General features: G+C 51.7%; 1 protein-coding gene across 1 annotated transcript in view; it reads right to left on the reverse strand.

The window, feature by feature from the left end:
* Positions 1-1,911: 1,911 nt before the first annotated feature.
* Positions 1,912-16,032, reverse strand: part of CEP89 (centrosomal protein 89) — a 43,635-nt gene continuing 29,514 nt past the window's right edge. The window contains exons 15-20 of the mRNA XM_084770093.1: positions 14,559-14,739; positions 13,677-13,844; positions 11,662-11,803; positions 8,153-8,242; positions 5,785-5,954; positions 1,912-2,256 (exon numbers count right to left, since the gene is read on the reverse strand). Coding sequence (XP_084626219.1) covers positions 2,031-2,256; positions 5,785-5,954; positions 8,153-8,242; positions 11,662-11,803; positions 13,677-13,844; positions 14,559-14,739 — 977 coding nt within the window. The 3' untranslated portion in view covers positions 1,912-2,030. The remainder of the gene's footprint in view (positions 2,257-5,784; positions 5,955-8,152; positions 8,243-11,661; positions 11,804-13,676; positions 13,845-14,558; positions 14,740-16,032) is intronic.

The raw sequence follows: 16,032 nt of genomic DNA on the forward strand, positions 1-16,032 counted from the left end.
CCCGCTTCCCGGAGGGTGGGAGTGGGGCGGGATGGGAATTTAACCCCGCCCCTCATGCTTGCCAGTCAAACCGCTTCTGCTGTCATCCAAACTAGGTTAACTTCCTCCCCTCTCAACCTCCACAGGAAGGGAGGAAAGAAGGAAGGAAAACCTGTCACCTCCTCTCTTGCACACACACACACACACACACACACATACTCGAGATGGGGAGAAGAGGCATTTAGCACGCGTGAGGCACCAGTGCTCAGGTCTGAGGGACAGGAACTTGAGTGCCATGCTGGCCTGGGCTCATGTGCCCATCCTGAGAGGAAGAGATAAGGTGAGAAGGGAAGGAGCTTTGCCTTTGACCAAAAGGGAACAGAGGTAAAGATTTCTGGCCTTGACAAAGGATCTTTATTTTATGGGTTTTGTTGTTGTTGTTTTTGTTTTGTTGTTTTTTCGAGACAGGGTTTCTCTGTGTAGCCTTAGCTGTCCTGGACTCACTTTGTAGACCAGGCTGGCCTTGAACTCACAGCGATCCACCTGCCTCTGCTTCCCGAGTGCTGGGATCACAGGTGTGCGCCACCACGCCCAGCTGACAAACGATCTTTATTATCCAGCTGCTGCAAATGCAGCACCCTGAGGGTCCAGTGTGGAACCTCCTCTGCCATCCTCACAGGCCCACAAGGGGGCGCCATCGCTAGCTCCATTCCCCTATGCCATGGGCTTGACCCAGGGGCCTTGAACATACCATTGAACTACACCCCAGTCCTTGGATTACTCTGTATCTAGAGATGGTCTCGCTAAGCTGCCGGAGCAAGCCCTGGACTCATAATCCTCCTGCAGAGTGCTGTTCTGTGGGCACTGGGTCCCTGGAGGGCCATGACACAACAACAACAACAACAACAACAACAACAACAACAACAACAGTGGGGCTCAAGAGAAGTAAAGCAGGGGCTGGGGAGATGGCTCAGAGGTTAAGAGCACTGGCTGCTCTTCCAGAGGTCCTGAGTTCAATTCCCAGCAACCATATGGCGGCTCACAACCATCAGTAATGAGATCTGGTGCCCTCTTCTGGCCTGCAGGTGTACATGCAGGCAGAATACTGTACATATAATATACAAAAAAAAATTTTTTTTTAAGAGAGAAGTAAAGCGGGAATAAAACGTAGGTATGATGTGTTTGCTTAGTGCCTGAGTTTCAGCCGGAAGAAGCTGGGCAGAGTGTAGGAAAACAGCAAAGGCTCAGAGGGCCACAGACTCTCATATGTCATCATAAAACAATCAGCGAGGATGGAGAGAATGGGCAAGGAAAGGCATCTTCGAAGTGCTGGGGACGCAGGCCCAGGTCTCCAGGCACCGGAAGCACGGGCCTTGCCTTTACACTTGCCTGTCTTTCCTTCATACTCTGTGCTGGGAATTGAGCTCAAGGCCCTGTGTGTGCAAAGACATGGTCTGCCACTGAGATGTGCCCAGGCCAGGCCTGTCACTGTGTTCCAGGTAACACAGTTCCTCGTGGGACACTCGTGACACTTCCATCATTCTCCTAAGCCCATTGCTCCCCTCTCTGTCTCTAATCTCACCTTTGCCCCTTTTCTTATATTTATATGTACACACACACATACACACACACACATTATTTGTTTGTTTGCTTAATGTGTCTGGGTGTTTTGCCTGCATGAGCCTTTGATAGACATTTTAAGATCTCAAAAAAAAAAAAAAAAAAGAAAGAAAGAAAAGAAAAGAAAGAAAGAAAGAAAAGAAAAAATGTGGAGAGGTGTCTGAGTCACTGCTGTAATCCAAGCACTCAGGCATGGAGAGCAAGTGCTGGAGGCTAGCCTGGGCTGCTCGGTGAGGCCTGCCTCATGCATGCAGACCACTGGGTTCAATATGTAACCCTTAAAAAAAGATAAATAAAGGAAAACTAAAAGTATTCGATGCCCCGGCTGATTTATTTCTTTCTTGCTTCCACAGGTTTCCTTGTCACACTAGCCATCCTGGGAGAGGAGCCACCTACCAGCTTGGGGGACGTGGACACCTCAGACAGGAGGTCTACGCCACAGACTCCCCGAGCCTCTGGCGGGCAGCGGTAGCTGGAAGCTGCATGTCACCATAGCTGAAGTCATAGCCAACTGGCAGGTCTCCCTGAGAGGCGTCCTCGAGGGCTCCCATGTGCTGTGTGCCTCTCCTTTCCAGGGTGGCCTGCAGAAGAGCTCGCATCCTCTTGTTCTCCTTGGCAGTGGACTCCAGAACCATCTCAAGCTCACCTTCCATTTCTCTGGGGGAAAGAAAAAAGTGGAGGGGGCATGAAAACAGAGCAGCTGGGGCTAGAGACAGCTCAGAGGGTAAGAGCACTGGCTGCTCTTCTAAAGAGGTAGATGCACAGGCAGAACATATATATACATATATGTACATATATCTAAAATAAATCTTGTGTATATATAATGTGTATATATATTGTTTGTTTGTTTTGTTTTGTTTTTCGAGACAGGGTTTCTCTGTGTAGCCTTGGCTGTCCTGGACTTACTTTGTAGACCAGGTTGGCCTCGAACTCACAGCGATCTGCCTGCCTCTGCCTCGAGAGTGCTGGGATTAAAGGTGTGCGCCACGACACCCTGCCTTATATAATAAATCTTAAAACAACAAAAACAGAGCAGCTGAAACAGTCCGGGGCAGGAGATGGCCCAGTTACTCAAGGACCTTCATTTGCATCCTTGGGGCTGACTGGTCCACTAGTCTAGTGAGACCCTGTGTCAAAAAACAGGGGAGAGTGAGTGGGGAGACCCTGATGCCAACTTCTGGTGTCTATGCACATGTGTGCACATGTGCCAGCACAGGTGTATAAAGACGCACGCATACACTTCTTAAATGTCAGTGGCCCATCTGAGTCCTGCCTGGAGCAGTGAGCCCTCCAGTGCCAGATGCTTAAGGTCTGAGAGCCTGGGGCGTTTCCTTGGGCACCGCCTGTACTGCCTATTGCCACCTGGAGCGGAAGGACCGCAGATACAGCTGAAACAATGAGTCGTTGCCCTTAGCAACCTGCTGACAGCCCTTTGCTTCTGTAAAGCCCTGCTTGCCCACTCCACCTTGTGCTTTAGAATATAAATGAAAATATGAACTGCGTGCGCCAAGGACCAAGGCCTCGCAGGAGCTGTCCTGGTCCACCGGTGACATCTCACAGGTGTAGGGGATTCCCACAACAGGCGAGGTGACAGGTGTGGTCTCACACATGTGTACTCTCGTCACACATCACCTGTAAAGTTAGCTGATGCACACTACACTGTGACGTCATGGGAAAGTGGCTCCCATTTCAGACCCAAGCACATTAGGGCCGAGGTGTCCCTCTGTCTGCTCGGGGCCGAGGTGTCCCTCTGTCTGCTCGGGGCTGGCCTGTGACTACGTGGTTAGGAGAGAGGAACCCAAAGGTGAAAACACCTGGAGAACAGCTGGAAAGGGCGCCATTTCTAATAGAGGTGACATCGCCATGGAAAGAGAAGCCATGGAAAGAAAGGTCGTGATACCAAGAAGAGACTTGATACCCTATGAGCATATACAAGGGGAGGAGGCCCCCCTCAGTCACAGTCACAGGGGAGGGGAGGAATGGGAGGGAGGGAGGAATGGGGGGATACAAGGGATGGGCTAACAATTTAGATGTAATATGAATAAATTAATAAAATATATTAAAAAAAAAAAAGAAAGGTCGTGAACCCCTGCTGGCTGCCTTGATTTCCCCAGCTGGTCTGCTGGATGCTGTGAACATGCAAACCTGATGGCATCATCTGTACTGTTTGTTGCAGGATATTTGATCTCCTTGTGAACCCCAAGATTGTCAACTGTAAAAATCTGTTTCTTGTTTAGTGCAGCTCAGCCCTAATACACACCTTTAATCCAAGAGCTTTCTGTTTATTATAAAGAGGTTTCCTTTTGTTTTGTTGTTTTGGTTTTCGGTTTTTTGAGACAGGGTCTCTCTGTGTAGCCTTGATTATCCTGACTTACTTTGTAGACCAGGCTGGCCTCGAACTCACAGTGATCCTCCTGCCTCTGCCTCCCAAGTGCTGGGATTAAAGGCGTGCGCCACCACCGCCTGGCTATGAAGAGATTTTTATGCTGTGGCTCAGGCCTAGCACACACCTTTAAACCCAGAACTTTCTGTTTATTATAAAGAGGTTTTTATGCTGTGGCTCAGGCCTAGCACACACCTTTAATCCCAGAGGTTTCTGTAAGCAGAATTAAACCCTAGGTCAAGAGGCAGAGCAAGAAACCAAGTGACAGGGATTAAGCATACAGGACGGACATTGAGAGAAGGGTGTTTAAGACAGGGTGAAGGGGCTTTTGGCCTTTTCCCTCTGTGACGTGAGCTGAGTCGTGAGGTTATCTGAGTGCTTTCTCTGCCTCTGTGAGCTAGCAGGTTCTTACCCCAACATCTGGTTTCTGAGTCTTTATTGGTAAAATCGAACAATTGTGATTTTCTTTCTTTAAAACAACAATGTTGCTGTTTGTCTTTTACTTGAAAGCCTCACTGGAGGGGACTCTGCTCTGCCCAGGACTCCAGCTGACGGCCTTACTCAATTTCTGTGGTATATTTGGAGCTCCCCATTTGATGTCTGTCTGTCATTTTACCTACCTACCTATGGCTATTAATTCTTTTACTTTAGCTTGCTATATGCTATCATACATAGAACATAAAACTATGAACTGAATATTAAAATTAAAACCTGTATCTACAAATGTTAAGTCTCAAACCTTGAGACAAATGGCTCTGGTTCCTATTTAACACAGCAGAACAGACCTGGCCACCAGGTTCTCCCAGCATCCCTGTCTCTACCTGTTACAGGGTATGGTTGGCACACACCCCTACTCCCCCTCCCACACCCCCACCTCCCCTCCCCATCCCCCCACCTCCCACCCCCCACGCACCTTCTCCAGCCTAGGACCTGGCCTGCCCTTCTCCCAGAGGCTCTTCCCTATATAATCCAGCCATCTTTGTTACCCACTCCTCTTTGCTAGACCTTGGTCTCCTCCCCTTCCCTTCCCCTCCCCTCTCCTCACACGGCTCAGGGTCATGTCTACTCTGGACAGTCCCAGATGTGTCTGCCTCTGGCTATGCTCTCTCTTTTATCTACAAGTAAACTTTCTGCTCCACCATACCCAGCAGCAGTCGTGTCCTTCCTTTTTAATTCTTTTTTTTTTTTCATTCAATACATTTGCAAATACCAAGAACTTACTTGAAGAAATGAGAAGACAGATTTACCAAAGGCTCAAACAGGACAGCTGCCAATGAGGCTCATGGTTGCTAAACCCAAACCTCAGGGCTGGGAAAGCCTAACACGGAGCACAGGCGAAGAGAGGATTAAGTGGTAACACTGAGCACAAACCAACCAACCAACCAACCAACCAACCGCGCCCTAAGAATGTTGATCAGGAAAGCAAACAGATGGAACCCAAGCGCCAAAGGGACTCAGATCAGGGAGCAGGCAGGTGCTCTTGCTGAGTTCCGCAGGAATACTGGGAAACAACAGGTGGTACGTAGGCACGCACGCACGCACGCACGCACGCACGCACGCACGCACGCGTTTGAATCCCAGCCCCAAGAAAGAAGCCAGACACCAAAACAAACACACAACTCTAACCCCTAGGGTAGCAAAAGATGGGGGATCGTGAGGGTGGCTGGCTTCCAGTCTAGCTGAGAAAAAACAAGCCCAGGATGAGAGAGAGACCCTGCCTCACAGGCACAGGTGTGGAGGGACAGAGAAGGCCGTGCTGCTGGGTGCCGCTCCCGGGTGATGTGTGATGCATGCGCAGCTACCTTCTCTGCTGCAGCGCCTCGTCCAGGACCTCCTGCTTTTCCTGCAGCATCCGGTGCAGGTGCCTCATCTCCTTCTGGTACTGAGCTGTTTGGCCAGCGAAGTCTTCCTGCTGCTCCCTCAGGCGGTGATGGACGTCCCCCAGCTTCAGTGCCGCCTGCTTCTTGTACCCCTGCGGGGAGCAACTCAGTGAGGAAGGGGGTGTCACCTGAGTGTGCCTCAGACAACGCGCAACTGGAAGGCGGCAAGTCTGGATGCTTGGGGTAGAGTGCTTGCCAGGCACACACACAGAGCCCTGGGTTTGATCTCCATGCATGACATGGCGAGGTGATGTGTGTTCGTAATGCCAGCACTCAGGAGGCAGAGGCAAAAGTGAGTTTGATGCTGCCGGAGCTGTGCAGTGAGACTATGACTCAAGAAACCAAAATAAAGAAGTGATACAAAAGAATTTCAGGTATAAAAAAAACCCTGACTTGGTGGTTCAGAGCACATACTTAGTGAGGACCCAAGTTCAGTTCCCAGCACCCATGTGGGCAGCTCTCCATTTCTTTTTTTCTTTTTCTTTTTTTCTTCTCTCTCTCTCTCTGGTTTTTTTTTTTTTTTCAAGATAGGGTTTCTCTGTGTAACCTTGACTATTCTGGACTCTCTTTGTAGACCAGGCTGGCCTCTAACTCACAGAGATCCACCTGCCTCTGCCTCCCAAGTGCTGGGATTAAAGGCATGTAACACCACACCCGGCTTTGTGTACAGCTTTTACTTTTCTGGATTTTTTTTTCCTGGATTTAAAAAAAAATTATTTATTTTTATTTTTATTTTTTGCAGTGCTATCACTTAAGCACAGAGCCTGCAGACTCCCCTGTATTTTTTAAAATAACAGTTAATTGTGTGGTGTTTCACTGCACAGCAAATCCCAAGTTATTTAAGGAAGTACGAGGTGCTGTGTGCTAGCAAAGCCAGCACGGCTTGTCTTGTTGTGTGAGACACGGACATGCCACACAGGACTGGCAGCCCGTACCCTCACTCTCACACAGGCACACAGATTGTCCTTTTGGGGCTCCCATGCCCAGGACCGGAGCCCTGCACTGGCAGCTGGTACCCCCACCCTCACACAGACTGTCCTTTGGGGGGGCCAGCACCGGGGCCCTGCACTGGCAGCTGGTACCCTCACTCTCACACAGACTGTCCTTTTGGGGCTCCCGGCACCGGGGCCCTGCACTGGCAGCCCGTACCCCCACCCTCACACAGACTGTCCTTTTGGGGCTCCTGGCACCGGGGCCCTGCACTGGCAGCCCGTACCCCCACCCTCACACAGACTGTCCTTTTGGGGCTCCCGGCACCGGGGCCCTGCACTGGCAGCCCGTACCCCCACCCTCACACGGACTGTCCTTTTGGGGCTCCCGGCACCGGGGCCCTGCACTGGCAGCCTGTACCCCCACCCTCACACGGACTGTCCTTTTGGGGCTCCCGGCACCGGGGCCCTGCACTGGCAGCCCGTACCCCCACCCTCACACGAACTGTCCTTTTGGGGCTCCCGGCACCGGGGCCCTGCACTGGCAGCCCGTACCCCCACCCTCACACAGACTGTCCTTTTGGGGCTCCTGGCACCGGGGCCCTGCACTGGCAGCCCGTACCCCCACCCTCACACAGACTGTCCTTTTGGGGCTCCCGGCACCGGGGCCCTGCACTGGCAGCCCGTACCCCCACCCTCACACGGACTGTCCTTTTGGGGCTCCCGGCACCGGGGCCCTGCACTGGCAGCCTGTACCCCCACCCTCACACGGACTGTCCTTTTGGGGCTCCCGGCACCGGGGCCCTGCACTGGCAGCCCGTACCCCCACCCTCACACGAACTGTCCTTTTGGGGCTCCCGGCACCGGGGCCCTGCACTGGCAGCCCGTACCCCCACCCTCACACGGACTGTCCTTTTGGGGCTCCCGGCACCGGGGCCCTGCACTGGCAGCCCGTACCCCCACCCTCACACGGACTGTCCTTTTGGGGCTTCTGGCACCGGGGCCCTGCACTGGAGCCCGTACCCTCACCCTCACACAGACTGTCCTTTGGGGGGGCCAGCACCGGGGCCCTGCACTGGCAGCTGGTACCCTCACTCTCACACAGACTGTCCTTTTGGGGCTCCCGGCACCGGGGCCCTGCACTGGCAGCCCGTACCCCACCCTCACACGGACTGTCCTTTTGGGGCTCCCGGCACCGGGGCCCTGCACTGGCAGCCTGTACCCCCACCCTCACACGGACTGTCCTTTTGGGGCTCCCGGCACCGGGGCCCTGCACTGGCAGCCCGTACCCCCACCCTCACACAGACTGTCCTTTTGATGCTCCCTTGCCCCGCACCGGGGCCCTGCACTGGCCTCCTCACCTTCACCTTCTCCTCCAGCTTTCCCAGGCGGATGTTGCCTTTCAGGATCTTGTCGAGGACGCCGTGCTTCTCGCTCTCTAAACACTGAGCCTGAGGAGAGGGAGAAATACAAGTGTACCTTAGCTCACACCGGAAGGCCTATGGCTTGCTCGGACTGCAGCACGACGGCACAGCACGTTGCCTGGCATTTGTGAGGCCCCAGGTTCACACCCTAGTCACACACACGCACACACACTCACACACTCATACACACTCATAAACACATGCACACACTCACACACAGAGAGACACACTCATACACACGCTCATACACAGAGACACACTCTTAAATAAACCCCACACACATGCACACACACAGATACAGACGCACTGACACAATGTTTGCAGACAGCATTCCCACTCACACACAGGCCCCACTCTTACTCCACCTGCCCACTTCGGGACCCCTTGCCCCCTGGGGGGCCATGGGCAGAGCTTGGACAAGGGCTAAGGACCAACGAAGACAGCCCCCACTGAGCATCCTCCTGGGTAGGGAAGGAGGCTCTGGGCCCAGAGGCCAGGCTGCTAGGAAAGTGGGGACACTGCTCTCGCCTAGCGGACCTACCACCTTCGAGCTGCTTGAGTAGGAAATGTCCCCGGCAGGCTCCTGGATGTGAACTTGCAGCCTGGCTGCTGGTGCTTTGGGGAGATACTGGGAACTCAGGAGGCGGAGCCTCACTGGAGGAAGTGCGTCACTGGGTGTGGTCCCCACTCCCTGCTCCGGCTGCCTATGCCATGCTTGCACATGGACTCTTCCTTCCACAGGGAGCTTTGCTCACGGTTCCTTAACCCAATTCAAGGCATAAGCGCTGTGACACCAGCAAGCGTGCAACTGAGCTACTTTGATCACAACATAAAAGGGGATGATATAAACACACGGCCTTTCTCAGACCGGCGTGGCAGGCAGTGTACCCAAGAGGGACGTCATCTAAAGCCAAGCAGTCGGCCGTGGTACCCAGGTGGGACACAAGCTCCCACACGCCATTACAGGCTCAGCTGCAACAATTAAAGAGAAAAGTGTGGCACGCCTTCCTCCCGTGGGCAGTCTAGTGGGGGCAGACGCATTTTCCAGAAAGGAAGGCTCAAGTTAAACAGCCTGCCCAAGCCACGGGGAGCAGCACCCAGGTGGCATGCACAATGTCTGCCCCTCAGACCACTCTGTCTCCCTCAGAAAGGTGTGAATGGCGTAGGTGAAACCAAGTGGGGGATGTTAGGTTCCATGTGGCCACTGGCCACCAGGACTCCCTGCCCAGAGCAGAATGGAGGCCTTTCTTAAAAACTGCAAGGGGCAGGCGGGTCATGAGAGCCAGGTGACCAGCAGGGGTGTGACCGGCAGGGAAGCCAGCATCACCCGGGTGTGGGAGATACAAGGCCCTCAGTGCCCCACAATTTTCACATACCCATGTGGTCCGTGTGGCCACAGGGTCCTGGTGAGCAGGGCCAGGTGCAGGCCAGCAGCGCTGCTCACAGCTAGTGTTGACACAGTGGCCTGGCTTTCAGGTAGCACAAAGATGAGGCTGGCTAAACCTACAACTTTTAAAGGTATACACGCAGGGTACGTGGCTTACACTGTATTTCCACGCCTGCTCCACAACGTTGAGGTGTGGGCCTGCCGGGGGCCGGCTGAAGTCTGGAAGAATCTCCCCTGCACCACAAGGGACTGCCACACTGTAAGTGGGACTGAGAGCGGTACCCCAGGTGCAGGGAGCCCCACGTGTCCTGCCCTAGAGATAGCAGGGCTTTGCGTTTGCCGTGACACTGTGTGGCGGGCAGGTGCTGGCAAGGTATGGCCAATTGAGTGGTTTTGCTTGGCCTTTGCTTGGCCTCTCAACATCCCAGTGGGCACTTGGTGGGGCACGTTCAGCCCTGCGGCTGGGACAGCGACTGTTCAGGAGACGCCTGAGTCGGAAGATCTGAGTGGCTTCCAGGTTCTACCATGCTGGGTCACAGTCGGGGAGAACATGGAAATTGCCAGTAATGGGGCCCGTTGGGATGGCTCTGGGTACCCAGTGGAACAGGGAAGGTTGTTGGCTGCCTGTCCTGTGCAGTGACATCCAGGGACACTCACTCACACCTGCACAATGATGACAACTACATCTTTTAAATGGCCGGTGGTGTACAGTGAGGCTTATGGGAGCCCTGCCAGCTACTGCTACATTGTGAAAAAAAAGGCTTGTAAGGCTAAGTACACACAATATCAAGACACATGCAATTAACATTTCTTTTATTAAAAATAAGCAACACCCCCCTCAAATCTTCTATAACCAAGGGCTAGAACCTCTGCCCACTGCCCTAGGGAGGAGCTGCCTAGCCCAGCTCTTGCCAACAAACCTCCAGCCCTCGTTTCTGACTCAGGATGGTCCCTCGTGTCTCTCAGGACACTCGCTAACCCCTGCCTTCTAGTGTTGAGAGGCCAGCAACTGCGAGGTTGAAGACCCGTGCATGCTTATACGTAGGGAAGTGTTATGTGTCCAAAACACACGGAAAAGAAAATTTAAATAAGTAAGAGGGCTTATAGAAAACGTCACCTGTAGCCCGCCCCTGGGAGGCGACTCACTGTCAGAGCTGGGGGGGATCTACCAGACTTTTCTCAATGCACATGGCTTGACACCGAGAAGCTGTCTTCTTCCACCACAATCTGCTGCAGACATCTTTTTGAATCGGTGTGGAAATGGCTAGACGCGTGCCAGGTTCATGCTGGCTGTGCGCTGCTCCAGCATCTAGGACACCGATAATCGACTTAATGCCCTTCCCTGCTACTATGTGATTCCAGGAGTCTCGCTCGCTCGCTCGCCCTCCCTCAGTGCTGCGAACCAAACCCAGGGCCCTGCATGCATGGGGCGTGCACTGACGACCCTGCCTGGCATTTTCGGGAGCTATTCAGGCACTGACTGAAGGAGATGGACAGATGTCCCCTGCTGCTGTGAGATGGACACGGGTGCCACCACACCTGGTCCCACAGTTCACCTTCTAAAGTGACACTTGCTGTTATTTAGAACTTTTGGCTGATTTTCTTTAAAACAAATTTAGTTGAGCTATAATCCCAGTACCTGGAGGCTGTGGCAGGAGGATGGTAAGTTTGAGGTCAGCCAAGGCTATGCAGCATTTACCTTGTCACAAAAAAAAAAAGAAAGAAAGAAAAAAGAAGCCAGGCGGTGGTGACTGACGCATTTTACCCCAGCACTCGGGAGGCAGAGGCAAGCAGATCTCTGAGTTCGAGGCCAGCCTGGTCTACAGAACAAGTTCTAGAACAGCCAGGGCTGTTACACAGAGAAAGCCTATCTCAGAAAAACAAAAACAAGCAAATAAAAAATTCTCACCCATCGTTAAGAGATAAAATCTTGGAGAATTTGGAAGTGTGGTTGAAATATTAAAATGTGAAGTTTTTTTTTATAGATTTACTTAAAAAATAGTCTTAAAGTCACATTTGCATATGAAGTTTAAGTTTGTATAACTTTGAGGAAACTCACCAAATACTTAAGATTGTCTCGTTCCTTGGTGACGTTCTCGGCCAAGCCCACCAGGTTTGCCAGGTACTGGTGGGCGGACATCTCTTTCCCCATGGCTTTTTCTACTTGCTTTCTGAGGACATCAATTTTCTTTTGGTATCGCCTGCAGAGGCCCAAAATGGTGGAAAAACAGAACTTGTGAGCCTGTGTACCTTGGGCAGAGTGAATATTATGTGTACAAAACCAATATATTTTTTCCTGCATTCAAAACACACACTCATCTACATACACACACATATATACCTACATATATATACACATATACACACACACACATATATACCTACACACACATACATACACACATACACACACACACAGCTACTACATCTGCAGGCAATCTCTATCTAACTCTAGGGGTCTTGTCTCCACCCACCCCACCCCACCCCTTTTTGGAGATGGTCTCACGACATAGCCCTGGCTGTCCTAGAACTCACCATGTAGACCAGGCTGGCCTCAAACTCACAGAGATCCCCCGCTGGAATTAAAGGTGTGTGCCACCATGCTTGGCTACTAGGTAGGTAATACATAAATACTACACTCAGGCCCAGGGTGTGGCTTGGTGATAGAGTACGTGCCTCAAATGCACAAGGCCTCGGGTCCCAACCCCTAACACCACAGAAAGAATTAAATGCTACTGCTCAGCGACACACGTCTTCTTTTGCGTTTCACGAAGTACTAAATGAATCTAACTGGAAGCCAGGTTGATGACTGAGTCCAAATTCAGCTAACAGGACTCAAAAGCCAACGTGCTGGTGCATTGCTATTCCCACACTTAGGAGGTGGATCCAGGAAGACTGTGGGTACAGCGCACCCTCGGTACAGTGCAATCTGGGTACAGCACACCATGGGTACAGCGCACCATGGGTACAGCGCACTATGGGTACAGCACACCATGGGTACAGCACACCATGGGTACAGCACACCACGGGTACGGCGCACCACGGGTACAGCACAACATGGGTACGGCGCACCACGGGTACAGCACACCATGGGTACAGCACACCATGGGTACAGCACACCATGGGTACAGCACACCACGGGTACGGCGCACCACGGGTACAGCACACCATGGGTACAGTACAACTGAGTCCAAATTCAGCTAACAGGACTCAAAAGCCAATGGTGCTGGTGCATGCTATTCCCACACTTAGGAGGTGGATCCAGGAAGACTGTGGGTGCAGCGCACCCTGGGATACAGTGGGTAGAGTTCCAGCCAGCTGGGCCTACAATGTGGGCCCTGTCATAAACAAACAAATAAACAGTCAAACAAACCAGGACTCACAATGCCTAGCAATGAATCAGCTAATTAAATGTTATTCTCCTACCTTTTTGACTCATGTTCTAAAAGACATGTTTGAAAATGGGATCCAGGCATGAAGGTGCAAAGGTATGTGCCAGTATGTGTGTGCGCATGTGTGCGCGCGTGTGTGTAAGGAAGGGAGGAGTTTGGGGGTGGAGATGATCAAGAGTCAGTGTATAGCGGGCGTGGTGGCGCACACCTTTAACCCCAGCACTCAGGAGGCAGAGGCAGGTGGATCGCTGTGAGTTCGAGGCCAGCCTGGTCTACAGAGAGAGTTCCAGGACGGCCAAGGCTACACAGAGAAACACTGCCTCGAAAAACAAACAAGCAAACAAACAAAAAGAGTCAGTGTAGAGATACATGCGAGACATAGTCAAAGGATAAAAGATATTCCAAAATAAATAAATAAATGTATATGTAGAAAGAAAAAGAGGATGGAAACTGGGATGCGGTAATGGTGAAGCAGGCTCTGAGGAGGCGGCCAGGAGACCATCCAGAGCGCAGGCCTGCCATGTGTTATCAGTATCTGCACACAGACTTGAGAAGCTCCTCTTACACTTACACTCTGGTATCTGTCCCTTTGGTTATTATTTTCCATTTTATTGCCACTATCAAAGAAATAAAGAGAAAGGAAATAAAATGAAGATGCAAAAGAGATGAAACACCGAGGTACCTGTTGGCCATGCGCGTGCGCTGCAGCTCAGCCTCCAGCGCTCTGCTGCTGGCGGTCCAGCTGCTCTTCTCCAGAAGCAGGCTCTCCCTCTGCACCTGCAGCGCCGTCAGCTTCCCCATCAGCTCCTGCATCTCAGCGCTGTCCTTCTCTTCTTCCCTCTGCAGCTGGCTAAAGGACAGGACACGGCACACACACATGTACAGGAACACAAGTGCAGTGCATGTGGGTACAGTGCACCCCATGTACAGTACACACCATGTACAGTGCACCCCACATACAGTACACACCACCTACAGTGCACCCTGTATATAGTGCATCCCAGGTACAGTGCACCCTGTATACAGTGCACCCCAGGTATAGTAAACACCATGTACAGTACACCCCAGGTACAATGCACATCATGTACAGTGCACCCCAGGTACAGTACACACCACATACAATGCACCCTGTGTACAGTGCATCCCAGGTACAGTGCATCCTGTGCACAGTGCACCCGTGTACAATGCACCCGTGTACAGTGAAGACTCCGAACACTGAGCCCTGGGTACAGTACACCCTGTGTGTGATGCACCGTGGTAGAGAGCACCCTATACACAGTGTAGCCTGTGTACAGTGCACCATGGGTAGAGTTTACCCCATGTACTGCTTGGGTACACACACTCTGCTGTGAGTACAGCACTCCCTGTGTACAGTGCACCATGGGTAGAGTTTACCCCGTGTACTGCTTGGGTACACACACTCTGCTGTGAGTACAGCACTCCCTGTGTACAGTGCACCAGGGATGCACTAGCTTCCAGGCCCTGGTGGATACCCAAAAACAAAAAGCATCAAAAAGAAAATTAAAAAGTTGAGAAGCCTCTTTGTACTCTGTGACACCCTCACCTTTTTAGTTCATTGACAATCGATGTATGGACATCTACAGCGATCTTGCTATCCAGCTGTGCTTTGAGCTCGTGGCATCTGGCCTGTAAGCTCTCCAGCTGTTCCTTGCTTTCCATCAGCTGCTTTTCCTGGCCCTGAGTCTTTGCCTCCAGGAGCATAAGTTGTTTAGTCAGCTTAGAAACTGGAAGGAAACAACATAAAGACTTGGTACAGAAGACTGCTTAAAATATGAGTATTAGCAGGCCGGGCGGTGGTGGCGCACGCCTTTAATCCCAGCACTTGGGAGGTAGAGGCAGGCGGATCGCTGTGAGTTTGAGGCCAGCCTGGTCTACAAAGTGAGTCCAGGACAGCCAAAGCTGCACAGAGAGACCCTGTCTCAAACAAAACAAAACAAACAACAACAACAACAAAAACAAAAACAAAAAACAAAAAAAAGGAGAAGCAGGCTGTAATCCCAGCACTCGGGGAGGCAGAGGCAGGCATATCTCTGAGTTTGAAGCCAGCCTGATCTACAAGGAGAGTTTGAGGGCAGCCAGAGCTACACAGAGAAACCCTGTCTTGGGAGGGGATTGGGTTGGGGGAGACAGAAGGGAGGTAGGGATGTAGCACTCAATGACATGGTGTTTATCTAGCCTGCATAAGGCTGAATGATTACTAAAAAAACAAAACAAAACAAAAAAATCAGTCAGCTTACAAAGTGACCTTTTAAGGCCAGGGATGCAGTCCAGCTGATGAAGTGCTTGTTTGAATGCATGCAGCCCTGGGTACCATCCCCGGCACCGCATACAAAAACAAACAAAACAAGCAGACTTGGTAAGACACATCTGTCACCAGCACTTGGGAGGCAGGGGCAGGAGGATCAGGGCCTCTGAGGGGACCTCCCATAAGGACCCCAGGGCCCCCCAAAAGCCCCAGTTTACTTGACTAGTCCAACTCCATAACACATTTCAGGTTTTCACTCTGTCTAACTGGGCCAGGGTCCTAACAATTCCTGGAAAACCACAAGTTATACACAGCTCACGGGCAGCTGAGGGCAGCTAATCAGCTTATAGAACAAAATGACTAGACACCATGTTTTTATTACTTCATGGCCTTGGTAAAGAACCAATCCATCCAATCAAATTAAAGGCCAACTCCTGAGTAAGAGCCAAAACTTCAGTGACTCAAAAGTCCCCAATAACCAAACAAACAGCCAGTCCTGAATCCTCTCGTACACCCTGACTCAATTCTGTCATCACAGATCCCTACAACTGTCTATAAACTGAGCCTGCGTGCTCAGTTGGGGTCGCCCTCTAGAGAGAGAGAGGTGATCCTAGCGTGCTGGAATATAAACACTCTGTTTTTGCATACTGCCTTGGCGTCTTTCTTCAGTAGATCCCCCGAACCTAACTCAAGCTCATTCTTAGCTGTACAGTGACGCTGAGGCAGCCTGAGCGACACAGACCTTGTTACAAAACAAACAAAAACAATAAAA

Source organism: Acomys minous (assembly GCF_964271855.1).
Source record: "Acomys minous genome assembly, chromosome: 20".
Classification (NCBI taxonomy): domain Eukaryota; kingdom Metazoa; phylum Chordata; class Mammalia; order Rodentia; family Muridae; genus Acomys; species Acomys minous.